The sequence below is a fragment of the Arvicola amphibius genome, chromosome 1 (genome assembly GCF_903992535.2).
Source record: "Arvicola amphibius chromosome 1, mArvAmp1.2, whole genome shotgun sequence".
Taxonomy (NCBI): Eukaryota; Metazoa; Chordata; class Mammalia; order Rodentia; family Cricetidae; genus Arvicola; species Arvicola amphibius.
The window spans coordinates 132,873,746-132,887,033 of record NC_052047.1 but is presented as its reverse complement, the minus strand read 5'-3'; the positions used below and the strand labels follow the sequence as shown (position 1 = coordinate 132,887,033).

Sequence of the window (13,288 nt, the reverse complement as noted above, 5' to 3'; positions counted from 1 at the left end):
CTTCTAGAGCCTTAACTACTCCTCCATCATAGTACACAGTCTGCTCTCTGACCTTGAGTCTGTCTGCTGCTTCCCTCGCAACCCAGTGCCAAGGCCACAGTGTGACTGAGTGATCTGTGTGTATAAGGAAGTGCCTCACAAAAGCTCTGAAGGACAGATCTGCCCTCTTTATGCTGCTTCTTCCCCTTTGCCACAAACTTTCCCACATGTAAGTTTTCTCTGGAATGAAGAAGTATTATTGGAAACAAAAGAACCTGAACCTTCCTGACATCTCATGTATCCTCTGAGTACCTACCACTCCTAGGACATTACTGGCTAAGAGAAAAAAAAATCCATGAGCGCCTCCTAGTGGCCACACTGGGGAAGTGTCCCATGACAGAAAGTGTTGAGCACTTTCTGTAACAACTCAAGGACTCAGAGCCTTCAGCTTACCCTAGAGTCCTCAGCGTGCACGCTTCACGGATTTCTCAGGAGCTGAGTAGTATGTACGCCAACGACAAAAACAAACGCACATAAATGGAAAGAGCTCTAACGTCCCTCCCTGGAAATTCTACTTGGTGGCATCCACTTGCTGAGTCCTAGGACTCAGCCTCTGGGAGGGAAAAAGAAGAACAGGATGCATAACTAGATTCCAGCTTTGGGCGAATGTACAGGGGCTGCTTTTTGTCTCACCTGGCATATCCTGGCTCCTGAGGGATTGGTGACAAAGAGTCACCTTCTTATTGGAGTGCCAGCGCTCCTGCCATGCTGCAGAGACACAGGTGAGCAGCTCCTACAGAGAGCATGGTAGCTCCCGTGATGGGGGTGATGGGGAAGCTGTGTGCACACGCTCAGGCAAAGGTGCATCTCTAGAAATGGGTGGTGAGGCCCGAGAACCACTGTTGAGGCTTGTTGGTGAAGGATTTCCCACATACAGCCAGTCTATGAAGGCAGAGAGGTGGCTGTTCATGCACGTGAATACATGTGTGCTGTGCACACAGTCCTCTCTACTCCCCACATGCATATATAAATACACATGTACACACACACCCTCTGCATCCCACACAATACATATATGAATACACAGTGCTATACACACACCCCTCTCCACCCCACACACATACATAGAATACACATGTATGCACACACACACACACACCCTTTCCACACCCACACACATATATACACCTAAACTAAAATGTGGGGAGGGAAGCACAGCCCAGTCAAAACAGTAAATAAACCTCCAACTACATCATAAAAAGACAGATGAATTAACTCACAAGAAATTAAAAAGAATCCTCTTAGAGCAGGTATGTTGGGTTGGGTGCAGGCCTGTACTCCCAACACTGGGATGTAGAGGCAGTAGTTCAAGGTCATTCTTGATCATACAGGGAGCTTGAGACCAGTCCGTCATAAGCAAGCAAGCAAGATACTGACAGTAGCCCAGTACGCCTCAAGGGAGCACAGACAGCTGGGCTTGTGGAATAGCCTTGTATACCAGAAGACATGCTGAGGCAGGAGGATTATAAATTCCCTCTAGGAAGTGGAGAGAGAAGGAAGGTGATTGCCCCTATTTTCAGTCTCATTCCTCTGTGTTGTCTTGACGCGGTCCTTCAGCATTGCAAAGGAGAAGACAGGTGGCTGGAAGCACACCGCTCAGTCCCTCAGCAGGTAGGGGAGGAGCAAGCACAGCTGTTTCTTGCAGCCTCTCACCGTCAGCACAGCAGCATCCCAGCAGGCAACCCCAGTGAAGAGAGGTGACCAAGTGGAAAATGAGCCTGGAGCCAGGCAAGGAGCAGTCCAGGGGTTGGTCCATATGCCCCATAGGGTGTATATATACACCGAAGGCCAGGGAACAGTTAGGTATGGATACTGTCCTAGTTAGGGTTTATATTGCTATGACAAAACACTATGAGCAAAGCAAACCAAAAAGAAAAGGGTTTATTTGGCTTACACTTCCACATCATAGTCTTTCATTGAAGGAAGTCAAGACTTGGACTCAAACAAGGCAGGAACCTGGAGGCAAGAACTGATGCAGAGATCATGGAGGGGTGCTGCTTGCTGGCTTGCTCCTCATGGTTTGCTCAGCCTGCTTTCATATAGAACCCAGGACCACCAGCCCAGGGATGGCACCACCTCCGATGGGCTGGGCACTCCCACATCAATCACTAAGAAAATGTCCTACACACTTGCCTGCAGCTGGATCTTGGGGAGGCATTTTCTTCATTGAGCCTCCCTCCTCCCAGACGACTCTAGCTTGTGTCAAGTTGACATAAAACTAAGCAGCACCGGTACCAACTCTGGAAGGTTTCTAAGCAATAAACCTCCTACACTTTCAAAGGTATAGACCAGAGTTCAGTCTCCAGCACTGCATAGGACAGGGCACTGTGGCACACGTAACCCAGCACTTGGAAGGCAGACACTGGAAGATCAGAAATCAAGGTCATCCTTGGCTACATCATGAATTTGAGGCTAACCTGGACTATATGAGACTGTCTCAAAAAAAGAAAAAAAATAGAAAGAAAGGAAGAAAGGGAGAAAGAAAGGAAGAGAGAAGGGAAAAAAAGACATTTCAATGTGGTTTCTTGGCTGTTGGGGAGAGGCAACAGGACAGCCCCAAAGCTGACCTGGATCTCACAAGTGGGCGTTGGCTATAAACAATGTCACAAGACATCAGCATTGGACAGGCCACCTGGACTGTGGTGAATCAAAAAGAACCGAGACCATTCTGTAAGCATGCCTGACACAGGCAAACCTGAAACTGCTTTGAACCACAGCAAGGATCAAATGTCTCAGTCCTGGCTTCTAAGGGTAGCTCTGCTTGCCTCTTCCTGTCTTCTAGGTCTTTTTAAAGATACCTTGCAGCTCCCCCTGGTGGACTTCCTACTCCACTGCAACCACAATCAACTTGCCCAACCCTACTGTATGTTCCTAGCGGTTGACCAGAGGAGAGGTTTCTCCTTACCAGGGGCCTGTGTATATGGGCATATAAATGGTATACAAATCAGACATTTACCAGCAACAAACCACAAAGAAGTTTATTTTGAAACACTTGTTTGGAAGACATAGTTCACTGTTTATTAAGGATGAAAGCAAGTTTGCGGACTGGTGAGAAGGCACACTTATTTATTTACACATAAAAATGAGATCTTGGTTGAATACTTGATACTGCACAATTTAAATTATCTCCAATGTTTTTCAGAGCTGGTCAATATTTAGATTTTATAATCATCAATGCGGGGAACACACCTTCACATGAACACACAGTACAAAGTCAAAAGGCACAATGGCCCTTACAAGAAATTGCTGGAAATTCTGTCCCAATCCCATGTCAAAATCCATTTAGTGGAATTTCAAGAAGCCTAAATTAACAACTCAGTTTCCATTTAAAAATCAAGCATCCAAATAACACGACCTCCAAAATGCTAATCAGATACTTGGGTTCTGAGACGTGATGGCAGGGAAATATAAAAGCCATCGTTTCCACAGTGAAACCCTCAGAGCAGTAAACTTTGCATTTCAGTAAAAACACTGTCGCCTGTCACGGCAGCCTCAGGTGGAAGGCTGCATCGCTGACATCTTGTGGTGCATCAGCCTGCATGCATGGTACGCACAGCTCATATTGCAAGCTCAGAACCCAGGCTGCAGTGAAGTTGCAAAATGCAACAAGACAGCCAGAAATGTCTTAGACTTATGCATATGAGTTTTAATTTTTTGAGCATTGCAGGTTCAGAAATCTATTATTGTCAATTTTTTCTCAATCCCCACATTCAGTTATATAAACCATATGGGAACAGTGACCCAGTTTAAGAAACCAGGGTCCGGAGCACAGTGGCATCTTCAGCCCAGGTAAGCCACGCCAAAGAATTCAGCTTTGAGCTAGAGATGGCCCAGTAATTAAGAGCACTTACTGTTCTTGTAGAGGGCCTGTGTTTGGTTCCCAGCACCCACATGGTGGCGATAAGAAAGGGACGGGACAAGGGTGGAAGCCCATGACAAAGACAGGAAGCAAAGGAAACGAGTGGGGACTGAAGTCCAGATAGAACCTTCAAAGGGACACCCCCAGTTACCTGCAGTTAGGCCTCACCTCCTAAAAACGTACCAGAACCTCTTAATAAACCAATAGCCAGGGAATCAAACATTTATCACATGACACTGTGACAGCTGCTTGATACTGAGCCCCAGTTAGACACTTCCTCCAACAAGGGCACGCCTCCTCTGAGTGCCACTCCCTGTGAGCCTAGGCCGGTTATTTTCATTCAAACCACCACAGACTTTCTGCGTAAGCTTGTCTGAAAGAACACAGAATCACACAGTGGCCTCCATCAGCTCCCCGAGTTCCAAAGCAGGGCTCAAAAGTCGAGCAGGTCTACTAAAAGGAAGAGGAAATAAAATACAAAGACACAGGAAGCTAGGCAAGGCACGATGCCACATACCTATGACCCCAGCATTTGAGAGGTTAAGGTCAAGGAGTTCAAGGTCGTGTTAATCAGCAAGTGGGATGTTAGCCACACCCTGTCTCAGTATAAGATGTGGCAGAAAAAAAAAAAAAAAGCCCCTTCTGGAAAAATGAGCACACAGCTCCCATCTACAGGGAAAACAAAAGACAAGTTCAAGAATCAAGAATTAACCTGTTTTTTTCTGTTCGAGGTATCACTCCAAAGCAAAGGAGATAAGGAGATCATGGTCTGTTATTTGATGTTCCAAGGGCCCCGGAAGAGATGGACCAACCCTATACAGGTGACAAACAACCACCTTGTTAGTCACAGCGGAGACTTCTACTCCATCTTCTCTCCCAGACACTCTGACAGCAGTGGGGACCTCTACAGTGAGTGACTCATAGCTACTGTGCCTGCGGTAGAAGGGGGACAGTTAAGCCGAGACACGGGCTCGGTCTGTCTTTTACACTCACTCACACCACACATCCTGCAGTGCACATGCCCCAGTGGGTACCGGCTCTCACGGTCAGTCCCAGTGACCTACCTGCCTCTGATCCCTGGAACCCCCACGGTGGAAGGAGAGAACTGATACCCGCAGGTCATCCTAAGCCTCCACATGTGATACAGCGAGTATCCAAAGATGTCCTCTGGCCTCACCCACACACCGATACATGACGTAATAAAGAAAATTAAATACATGCACATTTCCTAGTCCCCGCTTCCTGTGAATACGGCCGTCTCTAGAAATGGCCTTTGCGGATGGAACTGTGGATCTCAAGATGAGATCATTCTGGATTGGCTCTAAGTCTAATCATGGTATCCTTAGAGAGGACTGGATATGGAGACACAGACCTGTAAGCCCAGCTAAGTCTGAGGCTCAAGCGGAAGAACTGTAAATTCAAGAGCTGTCTGGACTGCAGAATGTGTCCAAGGCCAGTTTGAGCAACCTTGTCTCAAAATAAGAAAAAGAGGCCTGGAGTGAGAACACTTACTACAAGGGAGTGTTTGACACATAGAAACACGAAAGGTCGAGAAGGTGGTGTGAACTGAGGGGTTGGAGTGTTGCCAAGGATACGGCAAGCTGGAGGAGGGACGGAATGGGTCCTCCTTGCCTGCCCCGACCTCATCTTGACTTGGAACTTCTGCAGTTCTCAGCTGCTATGTTTGTAGGAATTTGTAGCCCAGAAAACCAACTCCTTTCTACCTCCTCCATATCTCCCTATCTCATCCTTTACCCTAGGTCTCCTGTAGGTCATAGGTCCAGGTCAGGGCATCAGGGAGCCTGGCTGCAGTCAGGTTGCTAAGTAGCTGCCTCCCACCAGAGGTCTTTGGGTCATTCTTACCCCCATGTAGAGGTAGTAGGTCGTGTTTCAGGGTTGGTCATGCACCAAGGGGTGGGAAAGAAAGTCTGGCAACTTTCTACTTCCTTCACACAATAATAAAAGGAAATGGATTTTTGCCTAATGGCTGAGGCTTTGTAAAAATGAAATCTAAGCTAATCCAATAGATCCACTTAATTATTTAAGCCCGAGTCAATATTTCTCATTTGCTTCCTCTTACAAACCTAGACATGGTAATGAAGGAAATGCTATTTAAATCAGCGGAGGAAGAAAGGGGGCACAGACAGAGGCAGACACCAAACCTAATATGACTTAATGAAGGCAAGAAAGGACTCAAGCCATTCCCAGAAAATAATTTACAGCCACGCTCGCTGCTAAGACTCAAAGAAAAAAATTTATTTACAATAGAGAATTTTATTTGAAACATGCATTTTTAAAAAAAAACAAAAAAAGAACAAACCAAACCAACCAGCAAATGTGGATCAATTATACACTCTTTAAGGCAAGAGTCCCTATGCAGGCTGCATATGTTCATGTCACATCAGATGCTGCTCACCAAAGGACAATGCCAAGGTCAGCAATTTGTCTTTTTTTATAAGAGAATCTGACACTCTCCCTGATACAGGAACTCTGAGGTCAACTTGCTATGAATTATACTAGAAAATGCAAATGGATAGCAAGGAATCCAGGTAGGTCTCGGCACTGCATACGGTCAAACCAACCTTACTTAGAAAGGGAACACAGTAGTGCATATAAAGTGAGAAGAGAGCCTGTCCACGGAATCGGAAGGGCGACAGTGTGCTGACGGTCGTATTGCACGCAACGGCCAAGTCCAAGCGCTTGGTTCCAAGTTAGCTTTTCCCCATTTTGGCAATCAGTTCGTCACAAATCTTGGTGAGTTCTTCTATCTCTTTGTTCTGAAAATGAAAGACGAGAGAGGGGTTCTGAAATAGTGCACGCGCAAGCAACAGAAATGGACATATGCATACCAAAAAGGGAAAGAAGACAGCCGGGTGTGATGGCGCGCACCTTTAATCCCAGCACTCGACAAACAGAGGCAAGCACATCTCTGTGAGTTTGAGACCAAAGCCGGATCTACATAGCGAGTCCCAGGCTACCAAGCCAGTCATGGGGCTAAGGCCATGACTCGGTGTCAAAGTGCTTGTGTTCTGAGCTGAAGGGTCTGAATTCAAACCCTGGGATCTATAGGCAACTAACAACTGCTGGATAATGAATTAGCTTCTTCCATGGATGAGCCCCCTTAACTGGTTACCCAATACAAAGTGGGTAGCCCCGAAATAATATACGCACAAGCAACAAAATGTACATACATACACCAAAAAGAAAAGGAAAAATAGACCAGGAGTGGTGGTGCAGATGTCCTCCTGTATACTGTAATATATTGTTTCTATTGGTCAATAATTAATGCTGCTCTGACCTATGGCAAGATAGAATATAGCTAGGCAGGAAATTCAAACAGATATATAGGAGAAGAAGGGTGGGGCCAGGAGAAATGCAAGACAGCCACCCAAGAAGAGAGATGCCAGCAGCAGCCTAAGGAGAAAGATGTCAGAACAGACTGTGGCCACATGGCGATACACAGGTTAGTAGAAAAGAGAGAGCTAGCCAGTAATAACCCTGAGCCATCGGTGAAGCAATTATATTTAATATTAGCCTCTGGGTGATTATTTTATAAGTGGCTGTGGGGACTGATGGGCGGGAGAGAAACCAGTCCCGCAGGACCAGGTGAGACAGAAAAAAACATTTAGCTACAAGGTGTAGCGGCGCAGGCCTTTAAGCCCAGCACTCGCCAAGCAGAGGCAAGAGGATCTCTCTGAGTTTGAGACCAGCCTGACCTACACAGTAAGTCCCAGGTCACCAAGGTCACAGTGAGACCCTGCCCCCAACAACTATTACCAGTCAATCAGAGGCAACACTGGTCTCCTCGTGGGGGACAGCACCTACCCAGTCTCTCGGTCTCCCCTAAGGTTAGTAATGAGAGGAAATAACTGGAAGTGGACCGAGTTTACATCCTAGCTATGATGTCGCTGGGGAGCTTGGGCAAGTTACACAGCCATCCTGAACCCTGGCTTCCTTTATCTTTAATACGTAGGTGAGAATGAGAGGAGGTAAAAAAATGTGGAGTTGTGTAAATGGGAAGACACGGTGAGCAGGCCACAGCGGAGGGTGGCTGAGGTCTGGGGTGAGGAAGAGCTGACCTTGGTTCACCGTTTTCCTGACAAAGACCCACTTGGAAGAACGCTAATGTTACTTAAAAGATGCCCAGTAGGTGGCGTGGTGGTACAGGTTGTCCTGGAGGAGTCAAGGCAGAGGAAGACAACTCTCGTGCAGAAGCCACCCTTGGCCCATCCTTGAAGGCAGCTACACACATGGGCACAGATATCAGGGCAGCAGTTCCTGTCCTGTAGGAAGGGGATCCAGCTGGGAGACAGCCCGCAGATATGGCTCTCCGCGAAGGCTTGAGAGACCAGCAGCCCAAGGCTGTCTTTGCTCATGCACAAGTGCCCAGCGACCCTCCCTGAGAACGGAAAACCTGCATCTAACACAGCTAGTTTTCCTTTGAGGAGCTGAGGAAGGCTGGCCTCCGCCAGGCCCTTTCTTAGAACCTCCTGCAGCACGGTCCCAGCTCAGTCAGTGCATGGCTGTCCCTGGGTTAGGACTCCAACACTCCACACCACAGTCCCTGCCCATGCAGGAGAGAAACCTGAGCTGCGGGGGGGTTGGGGGGGGGAAAGCCCTGTCTTCCAGCAGCCAGGCCATGGCCCACCTCCTGCCAAAAAAGTAAATCTTAGGCCTCAGCCCACACAGATGCTGAAAGCCCTGGCCACTACCTCCACCGATGGTCATGAATGCCTAGCACATGCCAATCACCAAGCTAAAACCATCCCAGATACCGTGGCACCCCTCAGCTCTCACACTGGCCCTTCAAAGGAAGAAACTGGGCCTCAGAGAGGTTAAGTACTGTGCATAAGATCACACAGCCAAGCCGGGCGGTGGTGGCGCACGCCTTTAATCCCAGCACTCGGGAGGCAGAGGCAGGCGGATCTCTGTGAGTTCGAGACCAGCCTGGTCTACAAGAGCTAGCTCCAGGACAGGCTCTAAAAAAGCTGCAGAGAAACCCTGTCTCGAAAAACCAAAAAAAAAAAAAAAGATCACACAGCCAGTCAGACAGAAATAGATGGGGCCAGCCTGGAACACAGGCTCAAGTTGTATTTGCAACTACATAGCTTTGTTTCCATGTCTATTAGACTTAAAGGGGAGCAGTTCACAGTGGAAGCCCTGGAGATCCACACAGGATGAGGTGAAAACCAGCACCTTCAACCACCACTGGGGCAAACTGCCCCATCATGGGGCCCAGCATCTTCACCCCCACCTGCCCTGGTGAATGTTTCTGAGTCTCGTGCTTTGTTACTTGTATCCATAAGCCTTGTTTGTTACATGTATCTGCTGCCCTCCAGGGGCAAACACCATGATTATTAATGTCTTCCTCCAGGAGCTTAGTTCAGAATGAAATTATGTTTGCAGATATATCTTGTCTTTGCTGTTATCCAAAACCGTGCCATCCCCTTGTTTGCATCTGTGTATTTCAATCTACCAGAAAACACACCACCACCACTTTCGTTTGCAGTTCTGATCAGGCCAAGGGCCTCGGAGACATCCACCCTGGCTCCTGCCTCAGGAACTAACACAGCATGGCCATCTAAAAGCATCTCAAATGGATTCTATACGGTGGGGAACACTGATAACTTCCCGGACGCACAGACCGACTGGGGAATGTGGTCTTTATTTTAATGGAACATTCTACTTCTGTAAAAACATACAAAGACTCATCGGTAACCCCACAATGATGCTCGGTGATTGTCAAAGAGTAAACAAATGCGTGGGTTTGCAGCTGTGTCCTGTCTTTATGGTGACTGCTATGGACAACCAGCAGAGCCCAGAAGTCCCAGGAGGCTGCAGGAGCTGGCATATGGCACTGGTCTAGCCTTTTCTTTCTGAAACATAATTCTTGTGGGTGACGGCCAGCAGTACTCTGTGCATCCTCAGAAGATGGGGCTAAATAGGATTTCACAAGTGCTTTCTCTTTCTCTTTTTTAAAGTGGGGTGGGGTTAGTATCACACTTGATATCAGGGAAATTCTCTCATCTCAGTAATCTCAGGACTAAAGGGGACCAAGGAAATGAGATAGAGAGCGAGGCTCGCCAAGGCCATTCGACTGGTGGAGTGTGCGAGCAGCTGCTTCATCACCAACTAGGCTCTCTCTGATTGCACCTAGTAGGACAGAGCCAGTACCTACCAGGGCAAAGGTTACTGAAACTCAGCCTAGACACCCTGCCCCCTTTGGACCACATGGAACTGGAATGTTTCTGGGATGGCAGAGGTCTTCACCGGGACATCCGGGGAAACTGCATCCAGTAGGCTAAGCACCACACTGGAAATCAGGAAACCTAGACACAGTGGCCTCAGGAGGTCCACCCGCTGATCACACACCCAGAGAACATCTGAACGTGCTTGACCCCGCTGCTGCCCATCCTGTCAGGGGACTGGTGGGCTCCTCACCTACTCCCTAGTAAGAATGTTAGTTGAAGAGGTTCAAGGGCAATGCCTGGCTTGCCGACAGTGTTTGACAAATACTTCACAAAAAATGCCATGGAAGAATGAGATGTGGAAAAAACACCATATGGGCTGCCATCCCAGAAAGGGAAAAAAAAAAATTGGACCTAATACAGGTATGGTGACAGGCATGAGTTTACATGGAAGCTGCTCTCTCTGGCTTTGCTTTGGAGTCCTGCTCCCAGCCTTCCAGCCTTCATTACCAGATAGACTGGCAAGAGCCAGCGAGTGGTCTCGCAATTATGGGTACCTGACCCCGACCCTCTTACCTTCTGCTCCAGCGTCCTTTCTAGCGCGTCCACTCGCAGCTGCTCCTTCCGCAGGCTGGCCTGGTAGGCTGCTTGTTCTTGCTGGGCTTTGCCTCGGACCTGGGCAATCTCTGCATTGGCCCTGTTAGAACAAGGAGCACCGTAGGTGATTTTTTCATGGACTCCCTCCCTCCTCCCACATCAGAATAGAGAGTCTGAGTCCAGTCCCACTAACTAGAGCCTGAACATAGGCACACTAAGAATCCCACCCTTGTCATGATGTGTAAGGGCTTCGGGTGCCCCCGACATTACAACAGAATCCTTCGCTTATCTCAGTGGGCAGTGGTTGAATGAGCACTTAGCCCAAGTCATAAAGATTAGCTACCCCTTTGCCAGCCAATGTCAGAGTGCCACTGGAGCACCTGGCCTACGTGAATAGTGAGTTACCTGTCCAGCTTCTCCTCCGCGTGCACCTTCAGGGCCTGGTACCTCTGCTCTTCTTTCTTCACTCGGGATAGATACTCCTGTGCACATTTCTTCAGCACCTCTTCATTCTAGTATGGCAGGGCCACAAGAAGAAACACTGAGGGGCATACCAGAGCATCCCGAACAGCCAAATCTGACTCCTTAAACCTCCGCAGAGGTCCTGTTCACAAAGGCTCGGGATGGGCTTCCTGGATTCTCATCTCTCCCCCACCAACCGTTGTTGCTTCCCCACCCCCACCCTGACTTCACCCGGCTGGGCAGACATACCTTGCGGAAGCCCTCCAGGACCTCCTTCATTTTCTCGTATCTCCTGAAGAGGTCAGCCAGAGACTTTTCCACAGAGTTCAGGTCAGCCAGGGCTTGCTCCTTCTCGAGGACCAGCTGCTGCACAGTTTGGTGGGAGACCGATTTCTCTCTCTGTTCATCCTCTGGCAGGAGAGACCGAAGTCAGACAGTGGGGCCCATTCAGTGCAAACTACGTCTACTAGTGCAATGCAAGTGTTTCCTTGGAAGGAGCCCTCCCTCCCAGAGGGTTCCAATGGGACAAAACTCACAGGCCTGATAACAAAGACTTGGGGCCACGGCGCATCGTGTGGGGTACGTAAGAGTCAGTCTTTAACCTGCTCAGTGCGGCCCCTTGCACATCTACAATGGAGACCCCGTGAGTCTACTTTTCCTTCACTAAGCAGATCCACACTGAGTCAGACAGAACACGTTACTACTGTATTTCTGCTGTATTTCTGGGAAGATGATTAAAGGCGCTGTGGTGGACCCTAGGGGTAATTCTTCCCTAAAATGGTATCAAGGCCTGGACTCTTGGCAAACCGAGGGAGTATCTGCAAAGTTCATTCCTCGGCAAGGCAGAGCAGTTCCACTAGGGCCCAGTTCAGTTACTGGTACCAGCCTGAGTGACAGCTCTGTTCTCGCCCATCCCTCTAGCCCTCAGCCACCCCACAATGACGTCAGATGTCTCTACACTATGGGACAAACTGTCTCTGACATGAACGCGGCTTCCAACCTGCGCCCCAGCCTTTAGCCTGGGTGCAGATGGAATAGGCAAGGGACGCTTCACCTTCCTGGTGACAGCTGACTTTATGACACCCCCTAGCCTCTATTCGCAGCACTAAGAGCTCCCGGGAGAAAACAAGCAGCCCAGCAGATCTTTGTCACTCCCAGGTCACCTGGGAGGGTGCTACCTACTGTCCAGGACCGGCTGAGAGAGGGCTGTACAGCAGCGGCGGCTGCCAGCACCAACTGCAGACGATGCTATCTTCCTCTGTTCAGAATCTGCCTGTAAAAACCTCCTCTTGGATCGAGAATAAAACCTAGGCTGAACCCCACATGCCTACTCCAGCCCGACAGCTCCACTACCTCAGGCAGCTCCTGCCCCAGAGCTCAGAAACTCCCAAGGGTCCCCCATTCACTGGTCTCAGATTTCTCACCACTTCCTGTCCATCTGTCATGTGAAAAGACATGCCTGTGTCTGCATGTGTGCTTGGGCCCCTTGTGAGTTCTGGTTCTGTTATACTCCAACTTTCCCCCACTGCAGGCTTGGGACACAAGGCTTCCCACTACCTCTTGTGATGGTAATTTTGGCAGGTTGGTCAGAATGAGAAATGCACAGATGAGCACAGCTGGACGCGCCCGTGAACGAATCTGAAGGGCACTTGGATCGTGAGGACCGTGACCTTGCAAAATGCATTCACGATGTGGTGGTGTTAGAGGTGGCAGAAAGTAGGAGGTGGGGCAAAGCTGGAGGAAGCAGGTCACTGAGGCCAAGTCCTAGGGACTGGTAGTGCCCTTGCTTCTTCCTGTATCTCTTTTCTTCCTGTCTGCCAAAATATGAACTGCAAGCCCTCACCGCCACGATGGATGGATTGTTCTGAAACTGTTAGGCAAACATCAAAATCTTCCCTTCAGTTGAGCCTGCCTGTCAGGTGTCTGAGAGAAGCAATGGCAAAGTAACACAGCCCCCGAAAGTAACCTGGCCACTCTCCTCAGGCGCTGACAGTGGGCCTGTTGGGGTCACTGCTCTGGGCACACAAAACCCCTCCATACAAATGATGCTGCCACGTGATCCACACGGTGCACAAACAAGGGCAGCTGCACAGTGACCTGTACAAGGTTTTCTTGTTTCCATCTTACAGCAGGCGAAAAGAGG

General features: G+C 48.9%; 1 protein-coding gene across 1 annotated transcript in view; it reads right to left on the bottom strand.

The window, feature by feature from the left end:
- Positions 1 to 6,191: 6,191 nt before the first annotated feature.
- The window catches only part of Tacc2 (transforming acidic coiled-coil containing protein 2), a 194,192-nt gene continuing 187,095 nt past the window's right edge, over positions 6,192 to 13,288 (bottom strand). The window contains exons 23-26 of the mRNA XM_042054163.1: positions 11,395 to 11,555; positions 11,089 to 11,195; positions 10,663 to 10,783; positions 6,192 to 6,675 (exon numbers count right to left, since the gene is read on the bottom strand). Coding sequence (XP_041910097.1) covers positions 6,610 to 6,675; positions 10,663 to 10,783; positions 11,089 to 11,195; positions 11,395 to 11,555 — 455 coding nt within the window. The 3' untranslated portion in view covers positions 6,192 to 6,609. The remainder of the gene's footprint in view (positions 6,676 to 10,662; positions 10,784 to 11,088; positions 11,196 to 11,394; positions 11,556 to 13,288) is intronic.